The sequence below is a fragment of the Pongo abelii genome, chromosome 17 (assembly GCF_028885655.2).
Source record: "Pongo abelii isolate AG06213 chromosome 17, NHGRI_mPonAbe1-v2.0_pri, whole genome shotgun sequence".
NCBI lineage: Eukaryota > Metazoa > Chordata > Mammalia > Primates > Hominidae > Pongo > Pongo abelii.
The window spans coordinates 69,163,083-69,181,120 of NC_072002.2; the positions used below are offsets into that span (position 1 = coordinate 69,163,083).

Below are 18,038 nucleotides of genomic sequence, written 5' to 3' on the forward strand. Positions count from 1 at the left end.
ACTTGAATTTTGACACTATTTTTCTATGAAGCATCAGAGCTGTTCAAGCCACAATTCCAAAAAGGTGTGTGCTTTTTTAGATTTGATACATAATATTTTTGAATAAAAGTAGGCTTTTTGCTGGGGCTAAATATTAATATTCTTTAACAATCATTCCAATCCATAGAGTGAGATTACAAAATCTTTACTAAGGAAATTGCTTGTAAAGTGTAATGTCAAACAAATATTAATAATGTAAACACATTAACTATATATTGGTAAATAATGAGTGATATGGTAGATAAATGAAAAAACAAATGCTATCGCTTATGATATAGTTTTTAATGACATTCTTTTTTGACTTGGATAGGCTTTTCTATTTTTTTTAAAAAAACTTATTTTGAGATAATTGTAAATTTGCATGCAGTTTTGAAAAATAATACATAATACATAATAATAATACCATATTCCCTTTATCCAGTTTCTCCCCATGGTGATATCTTGCATACCTACAGTACCGTATCACAACTAGGAAAATGACATTGATACTACCCGCTGCCATTATTTAGATACCACCAGTTTTACATGCACTCATTTATGCATGTGTGTTAATTCTATGCAGTTTTATTGTGTATATAGAGTCATGTGACCACACCACAGTCAACGCACAGAACAGGTTTATCACAAGGATCCCTCTTGCTACCCTTTCAAAGCGAAAGCCACTTTCTTTCTTCTCCTCCCCCATCTCCCTAACCCCAGAAACCACTAATTCTGTTCATCTCTATCATTTTGTCATTTCAAAAATGTTAAATAAGTGGAAGAATGCACTATTTAACCTTATGAGATTGGCTTTTTCATTCAGTATGATTCCCCTGAGACAATTCCAGTTGTTGTGTGCATCAGTAGTTTGTTCCTTTTCATTACTTAGTAGTATTCCGTTTATGGATTACCACAGTTTAACTATTCACCCATGTGGCTTGTTTCTAGTTTTTGGCTATTTGGAATAAAGCTACTATCAACATTTGTGTACATGTTTTTGTGTAAATGCTTTCATTTCTATGGGATGAAGAGTACAATTGCTGAGTTGTACAGTAAGTATTTGATTGATTTGCAAGACACTGCCGCACTTTTCAAGAGAGGCAGTTACTGTTTCACATTTCCAGATGCAATGTCTGAGTGATCCACTTTCTCCAAATCCTTGCCAACACCTGATGTTATCACTATTTAAAAAAAAATTTAGCAATTCTGGTAAGCTTGTACTGATATGTACCCTTACCTAATAGCCAATGATGCTGAACATCTTTTGATATATGGATATCTTAGTGAAATGTCCATGTCTTTGTCCCTAATTAGATTGTTTCTTACACAGTTGAGTTTTGAAAGCTCTTTATATATTTTAGTTACAAGTATTTTGTTGGAAATGTCTTGCAAATATTTTTTTTCCAGTCTGTCACTTATCTTTCCATCCTCCTCACAGGTCTTTCACATAGCATACATTTTTTTAACTTTGATAAAGGTCAATTTATCATTTTTTCTTTTAAGAATCATGCTTTTGGTGTCAAGTGTAATAACTCTGCCTAGTTGTAGGTTCTGAAAATTTTATCCTGTGTTTTTCTTCTAAATATTTTATAGTTTTATATTTTGCATGTAACTCCATATTCCATTTTAAGTAAATTTTCATACTTAGTGTAAGGTTAGATCAAGGCCTATGAATGTCCAGCTGCTCTAACACCATTTTCTGAAAGGCTGTTCCACTGAATTGTTTTTAAACCTTTGTCACCCATCAAATGTGTTTTAATATACTCACGAGAACACTTTATTTTTACCCATTACAATGTTCTTTCCTTTCTGAAGACCTCTGGATCCTATTTAATCTTCATTTTTGGCAGGCAGTCCTGCTGTTCAGGTGTAGTATAAGGACCGGGTGCATATGTTGGTTCAGCCTTCCACTGGGCCCTGCCATCACCACTCTGGCAAAAGTAGAGCATAGACTGCCTCTCATTGCAGATGGGTGAGGTGGCAGTTCAGCTCCCTTTCTGGCTGTGCTGACATCCTCCTGGCAAAGGTGGGGCACTGATTTGCACATCCTTTTTGCTTTCCAGTGGGACTGGAAGCTTACCTCCCCAGTGGAACCTGATGACGACAGGGGAGGTGACAAGGAAGTGGAGTGCTGCCTAGGCCCGTGTCCTGCCTCTTTGTTTCACCTTGTTGATACCCAGGTGGGAATGGAGGCTCAGATCCCTGCTGAACCCTGCTAACACCAGAGAGGGTATATTAGTTTCCTTTGGCAACTATAACAAATTTCCACAAATTCAGTGGCTTAAAAAAACAAATTTGTTGTCTCATAACTCTGGAGGCCAGAAGTCTGAGGGCAGGGCCACACTCCCAGTGAAAGCTCTAGGGGAGAATCCTTTTTCACTTCTTCCAGCTTCTGGTGGTTCCAAGTGTTCCTGGGCTGTGGCTGTAAAGCTCCAGCCTCTACCTCTGTCTTCACATGGCTTTCTCCTCTTCTCCATGTCTCTATCCTCTATGTATCTCTTATAAGGACATTTGTTTTTGGATTTAGGGCCACCAGGATACTCCAGGGTGATCTCATCTTGAGGTCTTTAATTATCTTTGCAAAGACCCTTTTTCCAAATTAGGTCAGATTCACAAGTTCCAGGGATGTGACATGGACATTTTTTTGGTGGGTCACTGTTCCCACTACACCCTGATGCAGGGTGGGGATGGCGGCTTAGCATCCTGCTGGGCTTTGGTGACTCCAGGGGTGGGAGTAGGGGTGGGAGAGGGTAGTGAAGCTCCCTGGTCACTAGCCTTTCTTTGCACTACCTAGCTGCTATGGGTTGAATGTCCCTCTGCTTTTATGAATGGATTAATGTTATTATCACAGATTAATGTTATTATCTGTGTTATTAATGTTATTATAATCACAGATTAATGTTATTATCACAGTGGCTTTGTTATAAAAGTGAGCTCTCGCTTGCTCTTACCCTCGTGTCATGTGATGCCCTCCACCATGTTATGATGTAGCAAGAAGGCCCTCACCAGATGTCGGTACCAGGCTCTTGGACTTCTCAGTCTCCAGAATTGTGAACTAAATAAACTTCTTTTCTTTATAATTTATACAACCTGTGGTATTGTTATAGCCCCAGAAAATGGACTAAGACATTGGTTAAGTCTCGTTGCTGCCAGCTGGGGGCGGAAGCTGTCTTTGTCTCTGGATTTCACTCATACTACCTATATTAACTCCTGCTTCTGCTGAGTGGAAGATAGAAATCAGCTCCCTGCTTGGTTAGTCTACATCACCTGGAAGGGCAATCAGTGCTGTCTGCATCTGCCAGGTGGAAGATGGGAGATTAGCTCCCTGCTCAGCTTTGCAGACACCATAGGATAGGGGTGTGTCAGGGCACCACCATCTGCTTCTGTGGGACGGGGGTGGGTAGGATGGAAAAGTGTCTCCTTGCTCTGCCACACTGAAACCATGGGGGTGGTTTGTAGGTTGATGCTTAGCTGGTGTAGGGTGGGCATTATAAAAAAGTGTTTTGTTCTGTTAGGCACATGGTCCTATGACTAGGAGGAGAAGGCTTTTCATGCATGCAGTTGTGTGTGTGTGTGTGTGTGTGTGTGTTTCTTTCCCACCTGGGATATGTGGGAGGCAATAAGGAAACCCAGGGAACTCACTGAATGTCATTCCTTAAGTCCCAACGTCCATAGATAGCTTGCTGTGTTCTTTCCACCTATGCTTGAGTTTTCCTATGCTTGTTTGTTGTGTTATGTGCAGGGTTTTTAAGTTTTAAGAGGAAAGACTTGGGAGGAATGGGCTATTGCATCTTGGCCACACCAGAAATTGTTTGATGACTCATTCCATTTAAAATTCTAAATGTCATTGGTCATACATTTTAGTGGAATTCTTTTCAATTTTTATGTTCATGTTTCCTACAATTCTCAGTTTAAGCAGTAAGTGAAAGAAAAACAATTTAAAATGTATTTTAACTTTTAGTTAATGCTGATCTCTGACTGTATCTGCTTTCTTACTGGTTCTTATACAGAGGATTTTACAGGGACAAAAGAGAAAGATAAAAATATACTAATAATACTTTTATTTAACATCATTCTTACATGAGATTAAAAACTGTATTTAATGCCATATTCTTGTACAACTATGAGTTCTTATTTTTATGAGCTATCTTCAGCCATGTGTACAAGAATACTGTCTAGAATAGTTTAACAGTATTATTTATGTGTGTTGACTTAGAAGTAAATGGCAATAACTACTACACATGATTTTATAGCAGAATGGCCTCATTTCTTCTTTTGGTATCATGAATGACTATGATGATGAAATCCACGTCTTGATGGAGTTTTGTGTGCCTTTATTCCATCTTTTGCATTGAGGATGAAGTTTACTAAGTTGGAAGGCATGGTTTTTTCAATTATTGATGGGGACAATTTTCCTCTCATTTCTGTCTGAACAAACATCACTAGTTTGGAATATGCTGGGTTTCTGTAAGCAAAAGAAGAGTTAAAAAAAGATAAAAAATTTTTAGATTTAACTACTGACTTTACAGGTTTTTGGAGAGCAGGATTCTTATCTTATTCACCATTGACATACTTAAAAATTGTACTTAAAAATATTAAGTGGCTAGAATATTTCTTAAAATCTTGAGTTTTAGGCACCATTTCCTTTTTGTCATTTTATTGACTTTAAAAAATTCTAACAGTAATGTATGCTTATTATGAAAATTTAAACAATATAAATTTTTCATAATTAAAGAAAATTTTTCCTCTCTTATTTCCCTTATCCTGTTTCCCAGAGATAATCACTGTTTATAGTTTTAATTGTTATCTTTTCACGTGACTGTCTCTCTCTCTCTATATATATATACAAAAACAGCATACATATGTACATAAATGAATATGTTCCCCACATATATATAGTTTTATTTTTTAATGGAGATATTTTTCTGCAACTAGTTTTATTTTTATCTTAATAGGATACCATGAACTTCCTTCTGTGTCTGTACATACAATCTACTTAACTGTTTTTCATGGCTACAGACAGTATTTCATATTCTATTTAACAGTCCTTTTATTGACTATCATTTAGGTTGTTTCTCACTTTTGGCTACTGTAAATAAAGCTGCAATAAAATATCTTTGTAATGTATCCATTTATGCTTTTTTTTTTTTGAGACAGGGTCTTACTCTGTTGCCCAGGCTGGAGTGCAGTGACGTGATTCTAGTTCACTGCAGCCTCGAACTCCTGAGTTTAAGCGATTCTCCAGCCTCAGTCTTCTGAGTGGCTGCGATGACAGGTGTGCCCAATCACGCCTGGCTAGATTTTAAAAATTTTTTAAAGAGACAGGGTCTCATTATGTTGCCAAGGCCAGTCTCAAGCTCCTGGCCTCAAGTGATCCTCCCACTTCGGCCTCCCAAAATGCTGGGATTACAAGTGTGACCCACCTCACCCAGCCCCATTTACACTTTCATAAATACTTATAATTTCTAGGTCAAAGGTTTGTGCATTAAGGTTTTTGACACGTTAATTCCAAACTGCACTCTAAGTGGTATTTTATCTTCTAGCCCATTGATCTTCACACTGGGGTCGGAAAGGGTGAATACTTTTAAGAGAATAAATTTTCAAATCTCTAACTTCCATATGCATTTTTTCCTTAATCAGATCTGTAAATATGTCTCTGATGGAGATGTGGGCTTTTTCTTTCCTATCAGCCTGTTCAAAATCACCCTTCTCTTGCTTTATACAACAAAGGCATACCTGTTATCCACACTAAATGTTACCATGGTGCTTTACCTTAGTATATAAAAATCTTTGAGATGCTACAGGGAAAATCTGATTAGTAGCGAGTTGAGAAAAAATTATTTTCCAAGTCATGCCATTTTTTTTTTTTTCAGTAAAACTTAAGGATCTAATTGAGTTGTCAGCTGACAGGTCTTTTTTTTTTTTCTTTTGAGACGAAGTCTCACTGTGTCACCCAGGCTGGAGTGCCGTGGAGTGATCTGGGATCACTGCAAGCCCCGCCTCCCGGGTTCAAACGATTCTCCTGCTTCAGCCTCCCGAGTAGCTGGGACTACAGGCCTGCGCCACCATGCCTGGCTAATTTTTGTATTTTTGGTAGAGACGGGGTTTCACCATGTTGGCCAGGCTGATCTGGAACTCCTGGCCCCAGGTGATCCACCCGCCTCGGCCTCCCAAAGTGCTGGGATTACAGGTGTGAGCCACTGTGCTTGGCCAGGTCTTTTTTTAATGATAAATATTTTTTGATGATAGGTCACTACATAATTTATGGTGTATAATTCATAAATTTTTTTATATAAAAATAAAATAAAAAATATTTGTTATATAATTCTGAAATTTTATTTTATTTATTATTAAATCAAAAATTATTTAATTGAATGACAGTGCTGGAATTATACTCTCTCCATTTTAACACATTTATGTTAATAAATTTTCTTCAATTTTCTTAAAATGAAAGCAGTAGTATACTTGATATTGAATGCTGTCTTATTTTTCAGTAATATACACCCACAGTTAAATGAAATGAGTGTAATGATTAAAAGCGTGGACTCAGGAACTAGTCTGCCTTGGTTTGAAACTGAGCTTTGCTATTACCTATATGTGACCTTCAGATAGTTAATCTCTTTGGGCTTCCACTTTCTTTCCTGCCCATTGGGCATAGTCACACTACCTACTTTATGGGGTTACTTTGAAGATCAAATGAGTCAATATATGCAAATTGTTTATAACAGTGCCTAGCACATAGTAAGTGCTATTTCAGTTTTGCTAATAATAAAATATGTGTTTCTAATAACAGTTTGCATTATGTTTAATATTTGTATACAAACATTTTTAATTTTGATCAATATATAATGATAACAACTTAATCCAGAAGGCATATATATATTTTTAACTGTTAGATAGTATGGTTATAGGAAATAAAACAAATTTTAAAACTTTAAACACATGTCATTTTTACAGAGAATCAGGATGACTACAAAACAATTCAAAGCATAAAATATATTCTATTAGAATAAAATTATATGAGGGAAAAATAAAAATGTGAGTTCAAGGAGGAAAGGAATGATGTAAATTTTCTGACTGTTAAAAGTTGCATTTATTTTGAAATGAATAATTTAATGGTGGGTTTCAAGTTATGGTATTTATAATCTACTGTATATGTTTATAAGGATGGTATAACCACTTTTTAAAAAAATGTCAGGGTTTAGCACATGCTGGGAATTGTACTTTTCATCAATGTAATTTACTTTTCATCAATGTAATCCCTATGAAAAATTTTAATGTCAACTTAAAAATCTGCAAGAGAGAATATAGTTTTATAAAATTTTCAAGGAAGACTACCCTTCCAACAAATAGTGTGAGCGTTCAATGAAATAAAAGAGGATACAAACAAATGGAAGAACATTCCATGCTCATGGGTAGGAAGAATCAATATCGTGAAAATGGCCATACTGCCCAAGGTAATTTATAGATTCAATGCCATCCCCATCAAGCTACCAATGACTTTCTTCACAGAATTGGAAAAAACTACTTTAAAGTTCATATGGAACCAAAAAAGAGCCCGCATTGCCAAGTCAATCCTAAGCCAAAAGAACAAAGCTGGAGGCATCATGCTGCCTGACTTCAAACTATGCTACAAGGCTACAGTAACCAAAACAGCATGGTACTGGTACCAAAACAGAGATATAGATCAATGGAACAGAACAGAGCCCTCAGAAATAACGCCGCATATCTAAAACTATCTGATCTTTGACAAACCTGAGAAAAACAAGCAATGGGGAAAGGATTCCCTATTTAATAAATGGTGCTGGGAAAACTGGCTAGCCATATGTAGAAAGCTGAAACTGGATCCCTTCCTTACACCTTATACAAAAATTAATTCAAGATGGATTAAAGACTTAAACGTTAGACCTAAAAGCATCAAAACCCTAGAAGAAAACCTAGGCATTACCATTCAGGACATAGGCATGGGCAAGGACTTCATGTCTAAAACACCAAAAGCAATGGCAACAAGAGCCAAAATTGACAAATGGGATCTCATTAAACTAAAGAGCTTCTGCACAGCAAAAGAAACTACCATCAGAGTGAACAGGCAACCTACAAAATGGGAGAAAATTTTCGCAACCTACTCATCTGACAAAGGGCTAATATCCAGAATCTACAATGAGCTCAAACAAATTTACAAGAAAAAAACAAACAACCCCATCAAAAAGTGGGTGAAGGATATGAACAGACACTTCTCAAAAGAAGACATTTATGCAGCCAAAAGACACATGAAAAAATGCTCATCACTGGCCATCAGAGAAATGCAAATCAAAACCACAATGAGATACCATCTCACACCAGTTAGAATGGCAATCATTCAAAAGTCAGGAAACAACACGTGCTGGAGACGATGTGGAGAAATAGAAACACTTTTACACTGTTGGTGGGACTGTAAACTAGTTCAACCACTGTGGAAGTCAGTGTGGCGATTCCTCAGGGATCTAGAACTAGAAATACCATTTGACCCAGCCATCCCATTACTGGGTATATACCCAAAGGACTATAAATCATGCTGCTATAAAGACACATGCACACGTATGTTTATTGCGGCACTATTCACAATAGCAAAGAGTTGGAACCAACCCAAATGTCCAACAGTGATAGACTGGATTAAGAAATGTGGCACATATACACCATGGAATACTATGTAGCCATAAAAAATGATGAGTTCATGTCCTTTGTAGGGACATGGATGAAATTGGTAATCATCATTCTCAGTAAACTATCACAAGAACAAAAAACCAAACACCGCATGTTCTCACTCATAGATGGGAATTGAACAATGAGAACACATGGACACAGGAAGGGGAACATCACACTCTGGGGACTGTTGTGGGGTGGGGTGAGGGGGGAGGGATAGCATTAGGAGATATACCTAATGCTAAATGGTGAGTTAATGGGTGCAGCACACCAGCATGGCACATGTATACATATGTAACTAATCTGCACATTGTGCACATGTACCCTAAAACTTAAAGTATAATAATAGTAATAAAAAAAAGAAAGTACAACCTCCCCCCAAAAAAACAAACAAAAAAATAAAGTATACAATTCAGTTTTTAGTATTAAAAAAAAAAAGAATTAGTTGGTTTTTTGTAGACTTCTAAGAATTTTTAGTAGATAGTTGTGTTATCTGCAAATAAATACAATTTTACTTTCAAATTTTCAAAAAAAATAGTGTGAGCATCCATTTTCTTATACTTTTCTCTATGCAGGGTTTATACTATTTTTACGGTGCCTCAAATGGCTACACTGAGAACAGAGTAGTTCCCTCTTATGCTCTGTTTCACTTTCTGCAGTTTCATTTACCCAAGGTCAACCTGTTCCAGAAATAAGAAAAATTCATAAGCTTTTAATTGCACATTGTTCTGAGTAATGTGATAAAATCTTACACCGTCCTGCTCTGTCCCACCCAAGATGTGAAATCATCCCTTTACCAGTGTATTCAGGCTGTATAGGCCACCCACCCATTAGTCACTTAGTAGCCCTCTTGATTATGAGATTAAAAAAACCATGGTATATACATAGGGTTTGGTACTGTCCATGGGTTTAGGCATTTACTTGGGGTCATGGAACGTATCTCCATGGATAAATGGGGGACTACTGTCCTTACTAGTAGTTTGTATGGTCTTAAATCTTTATTTGTGTTTACAATGGCTTTACACACATAAGAAAGCCTTTCTAATATTTACTGGAGTGCACTTCTACATTGACAAGGTGCAAGAAGGGGACTTGGCCTGTGCAGCACACTTTAAGCTGTGTAGTTTTCCAACTCTAGTCCATGCCAGCAGTTGATTTACCTCGCTGAATTGGAGTAATTACCTTTCATTTGTTTTGTTTTCTCCTGCTATGGAGAATAAAGTCTTGGCCATAGATTCAAAATTGACAAATGGGTAGAAAGACCATATATTGTTATTATTATTATCTGCATCAACAATCATATACATTAACGTGAATAATTGTGAGGTTTTTTAGTTTTCCAGGTAAGTAGAGGAAATGTTAAGGAATACAGGTCCAAAATTTAATTTCATTTGGGCTTCCTTCACATACATTTTTTTTTCTTGTACTGAGACATTTATATTTGACCAATACATCTGTTTTCACGTGCCAATATCTTTTACTTAATAAAAAATCATTTAGCAAACATTAAAACTTAAGGAACTTGTGAAATGATATACATTGAATTTGAGTATATGCTTTTACAAAATAAGTATATTTTATGCTGCCATTTTATCCCAAGGCCACCTTTAGGCAGTGACTCATCTCTGATGTCTTCGGCTTTTCTTTTTATCTGAATGTACCTACTGATCTCATTTTGCAGGTATCTGCTCTTAGTAGGTAGTCCATTGGGAAGAATTCATTCAAAGTAAAACATTCATTACTGATAAAGCTAAGTGTGTTATAATTCTAGGAAAGTTTATTTTTAATTCACAAAAGTTCCTTAATAATTTACAGAAATGACTCTAATGGAGAAATAGAAAACATCAAGGAAGCTTAACTGCTGGGAATGTTTGTGTGTGTTTGACTGTTCTCAGAAACCTGAGATCATACTTTATAGGGAAGTATCCATTCTGGTTATACTTAAAATGAAAACGATTATAAGAAGTTATTTTAAAAATCATATTTAGGGGCAGTTTTTTTCCCCCAACAGAATATGCTGCTACATATTTCTACTGATGAGCCAGCAATCTTAAACTAAATCACAAGTTGAACTAAAAAAACCTGTTAAAATAAATAAGTGTAAACAACACTTACTCTTTCATTGGTGAACATACAAAGCCACAAGGATGGTTATAACCACGGATATAATTTGAAGATGGAGGATATTCTGGAAAATCCACACTTTTAGCTAAGAGATTTTAAAAAATTAAAATGAAACCTATTTCACAAAGAGGAAAAACTATTTCTAGCAGCATATTTTTAAAAACATATAGCATTTAAGTTAGTTAATAGCATTAACATTAGTTTTATATATGTGAATGTGTATTTGCACATATGAAGCCAAAATTGAGAAAATACCAGTATCAGCACTATTGTCCTCTTAAACTTTTTCCTGCTAGTTATTTCTAAAGATGCTGTCAACTTCTGTATTCAAGAAAAATGGTTAAAAGTATTATTGAACTATTTTCTGAGATTTGAAGCAAAAGATAGCTCAAATCTCAGAAAATAGTTAATACTGATAACTAACTTAAATCTCACTGGGTTTGAGTGAAAACTGTTAACTGGCTTTGGGTGAAAACTATTCTACTAGGGTCCTGGGTTCATAGATTTTTGTGTTAATCATGTTTTTTTTTTTTAATAAAATATTCGAAGTAATTAGATGGTCTGTCAATAAAGATACTTTAAAATGCTCCCTTCTGCAATTCCCTGTAGCTAACTTCAAACTCTAACTAAAAATCCATAGAGTTTATTTTAGAATTATGCAACCTAGTATCTGTATTCTATGTGAATGCAGAGGGGGGTGGTTTATGATTTAATTTATGATAATATATATACTCTTCTAAAAATATTTTAAAAAATATATTTGTTTATTCTGTGCAACTGAATCCTGCTCTTGTCAGAGAAGGTGGATTTTTCTGATATGATTTTAACATAAGAAAATCAATTCCATGGGAAATACAATGTAAAACACTAAGGAGACTAGAGTTGTTGAATGATTTTTCCATTTTTATGACACATCATTATCTTAACAGAGCCTATACTAGTACTGCCAGAGTGATCTTATAAAAGATTTTTTCCCTGTTTGAAATATGGAAATTATGCTTGTCTTCTTTAAAAAAATCTGTTGTAGTCTACAAACAGGTATGGGTCTTTTATGAAGCATATGGTGTGGTAGTTAGCACTTATTTTGGAAAATCAGAAAGATCTGAGTTTTAATTCTGGGTTACCTACTTATTAGCTATGTAACTTATTTTCTTAACTGCTTAATTTCCATGAACTTCAGTTTCCTCACTAGTGAGATAATGCATGCAAAATATTTAGCTTAAAGCAAGGTGCAGGGTAGGATAAAAAAAAAGAAATGTTAAGAAAACTATGAGTACTGATTGAAAATTCATTCAATGGAAACTTTTAAAAGCAAATTCAGTAGTGATTTGTGCACCACGTGGTTGATTACCTCTAGTTGTTGATTTTAACCTCTACTTCTTTTTTTACCTTCCCTCTCTGATCACTAATAATTATATAGAAATGGTCTGCTTTCAAAATGTGGAAAATAACAGATCTATGATCTGTTCAGACAAACTATTTTATGTTGTAGGCAGTGAATACATTATATGTGCCCTCATTTCAAAAATGAGACAACTAAACATATATGAACATTATGAACATCAGCCCTTAGTGGTATGCTGCAGAAAGAGCTAACTTGGTTTGAATGAGTGCTACGACTCAGTCTGGACTCTGAAATGTAGAGTACTAAAGACATCTTGGAGGAACTGAAATCTTGTTGGGAAATAATAATTAACAAAACGTAATTGTCCCTGGTCCCAAGTAGAAATGGTGAAACTAATTCAAATTTTAGAGAAAAACGGGCTCTATGCCACTGTGATACCAAAGTTCCTTCACCATGAGTTATCTTAAGTTATCTGAGTCCATAGATCCTTATGGTATGAAATGGTATGTTTTGATCAATAATGCAAGTTAGAAAATGATTACACATTTGCATTTTACAGAGTGACATATTTGGGAGTGGGGATAGGGATATATCAAAACCTGCAGTTTCTAAAAGAAATAAAAGCACATTTATGTAAAGAGCCATGTAGTGGAAATTTCTTTAACAGTTTTATCAGTTACTGGATATGTGCATTATAAGCAATTCAAATATAAAATTATATCTAACAATTAATTTTGTTTCTTAGGATTTAAAAAATGTATACCCAAAGTTTTAGGCTACAAGTATCTATCTATACTCAGTGCTACAGGATATATGCTGCAAAAGTCTAAGAGATGTTGTAAACATTGACCATTATATAAATGGCACCTTCAGAGTGTCACTAGGCATATCTACATGATACGTCTAATTGTTGATCCCACTGAGTAAATTTAAAAGGGAAATAATTAAAATACAATTTCTTTGAAGCTGTGAATAAAGGGAGAACATTTATTAATGGCTCACAGTAATTCCAAGATATGGGCAAAATGTTTCAACTTACAACTGATAATGTTCATATTTCCTTCGTAGCGCTTGATGTACACTAAGTCGATAAAGTCTCGAGGGGAAATGGAGCCCATGGCAAAACTTTGTGTAATGGTATGACATATGAATGTGTCCTGCAACAAATCAAACCGTAAAGATAACAACCGTTATTTAATATCTATTCTTTGTATTGTTTCCCCCCCCAAATTTTATTGCATATGATTGGCCTCTATTTGGAAAAAGCAGGGCTTTGAAATTTTAAGACCTTGTCACCAAATCAGCTTGGATTTTGAGTGTTAAAGGAGCATTAAATCTATGAGTGTAGAAAATTCAAGAAGCAATCTTGATATCATCTACTCTTTCAATTTTTAGATGGAGAAATTGAAGCCTAACAGATTAAATCACATTCACATCTAGAGATAAGTACAGAAATAGAACCCAGGTTTCCTGATTCCCCATACAGTACTATTTCTACTACTCCACATAGGCTAAGTAATATATTCTGAAAAATACATTGATTTAGCACCCTGTGGTGTAAGGTCTAATATTAAAGACCAATGTTGTATGCTGGTAAAACCAGCATAGGGTGAAACCAGGAGGGTCTTGAATGGCCTAACTGTACATTCCTTTCCCTCTTCATTCCTGCAGATAAGATCCCGTAGCCAAACAATCCTCCTTCTCAACAGGACCAGCACAGTTACTATTTATCCCTGTTTAGCGGTTTCAGTTCCCTGCTGGCCCATGGAATCATTCAAACAAGTCAATCACATTCTTCTGCAGGAACTGGGGCTCACCCTACCCTGTTGACACAAAGGCTGCCTCCCACAGCCCCTAGGTGTTCACCCTGTTCCCATGTTGTCCTGTGTGGCATAGTTTGTTCTCCCTCCTTGGTCTGTGATTAATGATTAATAAACTTCAGTCTACCTCACTTGTCCATTGGTGGGTATTATGTGTTTGGCCATCCCCATAACCCTAGAGTGGGACTCTCTCCCTCACCAGTAGGTTGAAGAGGAGGCAATTAAGACACATCCTTGACCAGGCATGGTGGCACATGCCTGTAATTCCAGCTACTTGGGAGGCTGAGGTAGGATGATCACTTGAGCCCAAGAGTTTGAGGCTAGACTGAGCTTTGATCACAACACTGCACTGTAGCCTGGGCAACACAGTGAGACCCTATCTCTAAAAAGAATAATAATTATAAAAATAAATAAGTAAATAAAACATACTCCTGGAGATGAATACTATAAATCTTTACAGAAAGGGAAAATAATTCTAATTTAGAATTAGGAGACCAGGTACGAGTCCTTGTTCTATCACATATTGGCTGCATTATCCTTGAATAAGTCACATAATCTCTCTGAATTTGTTTTCAGGTTTTTAGATGTCACGTCTAGTATTCTTTCTATTACAACATATGACTTGGAACAACAATAGAAATATCTGGGCTGAGCGCGGTGGCTCACGCCTGTAATCCCAGCACTTTGGGAGGCTGAGGCAGGCTGATCAGGAGTTCAGGAGATCGAGACTATCCTGGCTAACATGGTGAAACTCTGTCTCTACTAAAAATACAAAAAATTAGCCGGGCGTGGTGGCGGGCGCCTGTAGTCCCAGCTACTTGGGAGACTGAGGAAGGAGAATGGCGTGAACCCGGGAGGCGGAGCTTGCAGTAAGCCGAGATTGCGCCACTGCACTCCAGCCTGGGGTGACAGAGCGAGACTCTGTCTCAAAAAAAAAAAAAAAAAAAAGAAATATCTGAAGTGCTAATCAAACTGTATGATTAGTATCATACAAAGATGAATGAAATAGTTAAATTTTTGGATTTTCATTTGTGATGCCCAATGGTTCTCTAACTGAATGTTCAAATCCCAAGAAGATCATGGGCATGTGTTTTTTGTGGATAGGAACTTCCTCTCTACAAAATAAAACTGATTTACAAGATGAAGATCAAGGACTTTCTACAAGATGAAACAGATTTACCTTCATGGGCTTTTCTATAACTCTTCTCTCCTAGATTTTAAGATGAGTTTAATAAAAGTAGGTAAAATTACAGAGTTCTAAATAAATGATAATATGATGGCAGATATGTGGGATATTTATTTATTTATTTACTTATTTTTGTTTGCTTTGATAAATGAAATGCAGGTTGGAGACTTAAAGAACTAAAGGCCTAGTGATCTGAAATTTTACAAATGCAATCATTTGTGAAAATCATAAAAGTTAGTTTTATTCCATCATTCACATTCTCATCTCTTTTAAATAAAGTTATTATTAGCCAAAAATCTAGGACTCATTTTTAAAAACAGCTTATTGAGTATAATATACATACCATGAATTCACCTATTTTAAGTATATAGTTCAATGAATTTCCCAAAGGAAATTTATTTGTGCAATTTCATCACAATCCAGTTTTAGAAGACTTATCTGATTCCTCTCTCCCTGCATCAGTAAGCCCTATTGACTCTATATATCTTTGGGTTCCCTGACTTACCTCCCTCTCCACATCTACCACCCTTGCACAAGCCACCATGATGTCTCGTTTAGATTACTCTCATAGCCTCATAACTGTTTTTGCTGATTTCGTTCTTACCCCCTTATAATCCATGCTCCTTTCAGCAGCTGTCTCTTAAAAGTGTAAATCAAATCAGTCACTTCCCTGCTTAAAACACTCCAATGGCTTCCCACTGAACGTAGAGCAAAACTTCTCTCCCTGACCTTTGAGACTCTTGCAGAATCTGATCCCAGCCTAACCTCTCACCTCTTAACCACTCTTCTCCTTGCTTTTTATGGTCAAACCCCACAGACCTTGTTTATCTCTTGATTAAACACTGCCAAACTCTTTCCACCTCAAGGCCTTTGCGTTTGCTTTACCCTGTGTCTGCTACTCTCTCCCAGATCTTTGCATGTCTATCTCCCTAACCTCCATTTTGTTACCCAGGTTTCTAATGTCTATCACTCAGGCCTTTCCCAGTTCTCCAGCTATAAATTAGCTTCTCCTGGTTATTGCCTATACTATTATCCTACATAACACTTATTCTTACCAATCCTAGCCTTCATTATCTGGTAAGTTTTAAAAAATTGTTTATTTGTTTATTATGTCTCTTCTGATGAGAATGTAAGTTTTGTGAAAGCAGGGACAATTTCTATCTTCTTCCCTTATGTGTCCCTAGTGAAGTGAAACAGTATGGAGTTCACAATAGTTGCTCAAAAAGTATTTGTGAAGTGTGAAGTATTTTGTGAAGTCTTTGTCAAGTGAATTAATTAGTCAAAAGAACATAAACATCAGTCTGGGAGAGTTTGGAACAAAGTCAGGATTCCCCCCAAAACAGATTTCCTAAGATGGAGAAAACACAAACAACTGGAATGGAGAATGAATTTTAATACATTAATGGAAGAGAGGAGAATCATCCCCCCATCCCCTCCAGGTGGTTATTTATTTATTTATTTATTTTTGAGACGGAGTTTCACTCTTGTTGCCCAAGCTGGAGTGCGATGGCATGATCCTGGCTCACTGCAACCTCTGCCTCCCGGGTTCAAGCGATTCTCCTGCCTCAGCCTCCCGAGTAGCTGGGGTCACAGGCACATGCCACCACGCCTGGCTAATTTTTTGTATTTTTAGTAGGATCGCGGTTACCATGTTAGCCAGGCTGGTCTCAAACTCCTGACCTCAGGTGATCCACCAGCCTCTGCCTCCCAAAGTTCTGGGATTACAGGTGTGAGCCACTGCGCTCAGCCCCAGGTGGTTATTTTTATCATGGCCTTAATAAATAAATGAGATATCTATAGTGTGCTGGACCAAAGTTTGGAATCACTTATCCCACTTCTTCATCCTTGTGATGGTTTGAATTTGTGTCCCTGCCCAAATATCATGTTGAATTGGAGGATCAGCCTGGTGGGAGGTGATTGGATCATGGGGCCGACTTCCCAATTGCTGTTCTCATTATAGTGAGTGAGTTCTCATGAGATCTGATGGTTTAAAAGTGTGTGGTACCTCCCCCTTAGTTCCCTCTCTCTCCTGTTCTGCCATGGTAACAGGAGAGTTACCTGTTACCTCATGCCAAGGTGTTCCCCTTCACCTTCTGCCATGATTGTAAATTTCCTGAGGCCTCCCAGTCATGCTTCCTGTGAAGCCTATAGAACTGTGAGTCAATTAAACCTCTTTTCTTCATAAATTACCCAGTCTCGGGTAGTTCTTTATAGCAGTGTGAAAACAGACTAATGCAACCTCTTTTCACCATGTATCATTATTCCTGTCATTTCATTCATTTCTTCTCCTGAGCTTTCATTCTGACCTTACCTCATACTGATCCTTTCTTCTGTTTCTCCGTAAACCATACTTGCCTCTCACATTCTCTCTTCTCTCAACTTTCTACTCCAATTACCTTTATTTTTGTTTTCTCTTTGTTTTTATTCTCTCTCGTTATATCTATTTAACTGAGATAATGTATTTGAAAGTGTTCCTAAACTTCAACCTTCTATATAATGTTATTTCCCTACTTTATCTTTACTAATGTGGCTTGGCTCTGTGTCCCCACCCAAATCCCACCTTGAATTGTAATCCCCACATGTCAAGGGCAGGACCAGGTGGAGATAATTGGATCATGGGGGTGGTTTCCCCCATGCTGTTCTCCTGCTGCCCGGTGAAGAAGGTGCCTGCTTCTCCTTTGCCTTCTACCATGATTATAAGTTTCCTGAGACCTCCCCACCAATGCGGAACTGTGTGTCAATTAAACCTCTTTCCTTTATAAATTACCCAGTCTTGGGTATTTCTTCATATGCCATTTGTTCTTTAAGTCCTTATGGTATATGTCTGCATTGTTCCTGTTCTCATGATAGTGAGTGAGTTCTC

The 18,038-nt window shown here is 36.7% G+C and overlaps 1 protein-coding gene across 21 annotated transcripts in view; it reads right to left on the bottom strand.

Moving 5' to 3' along the window:
• Positions 1 to 4,099: 4,099 nt before the first annotated feature.
• The window catches only part of STARD6 (StAR related lipid transfer domain containing 6), a 32,778-nt gene continuing 18,839 nt past the window's right edge, over positions 4,100 to 18,038 (bottom strand). For 20 of the 21 annotated variants that reach the window (XM_054537959.2, XM_054537967.2, XM_054537963.2 and 17 more), the window contains 3 exons: positions 13,209 to 13,326; positions 10,816 to 10,909; positions 4,100 to 4,483 (listed from right to left, as the gene is read on the bottom strand). In XM_054537959.2, coding sequence (XP_054393934.1) covers positions 4,300 to 4,483; positions 10,816 to 10,909; positions 13,209 to 13,326 — 396 coding nt within the window. In that variant the 3' untranslated portion in view covers positions 4,100 to 4,299. Of the gene's footprint in view, positions 4,484 to 5,183; positions 5,314 to 10,815; positions 10,910 to 13,208; positions 13,327 to 18,038 lie in introns of all 21 variants that reach the window. The other variant, XR_008515949.2, reaches the window with a different exon arrangement.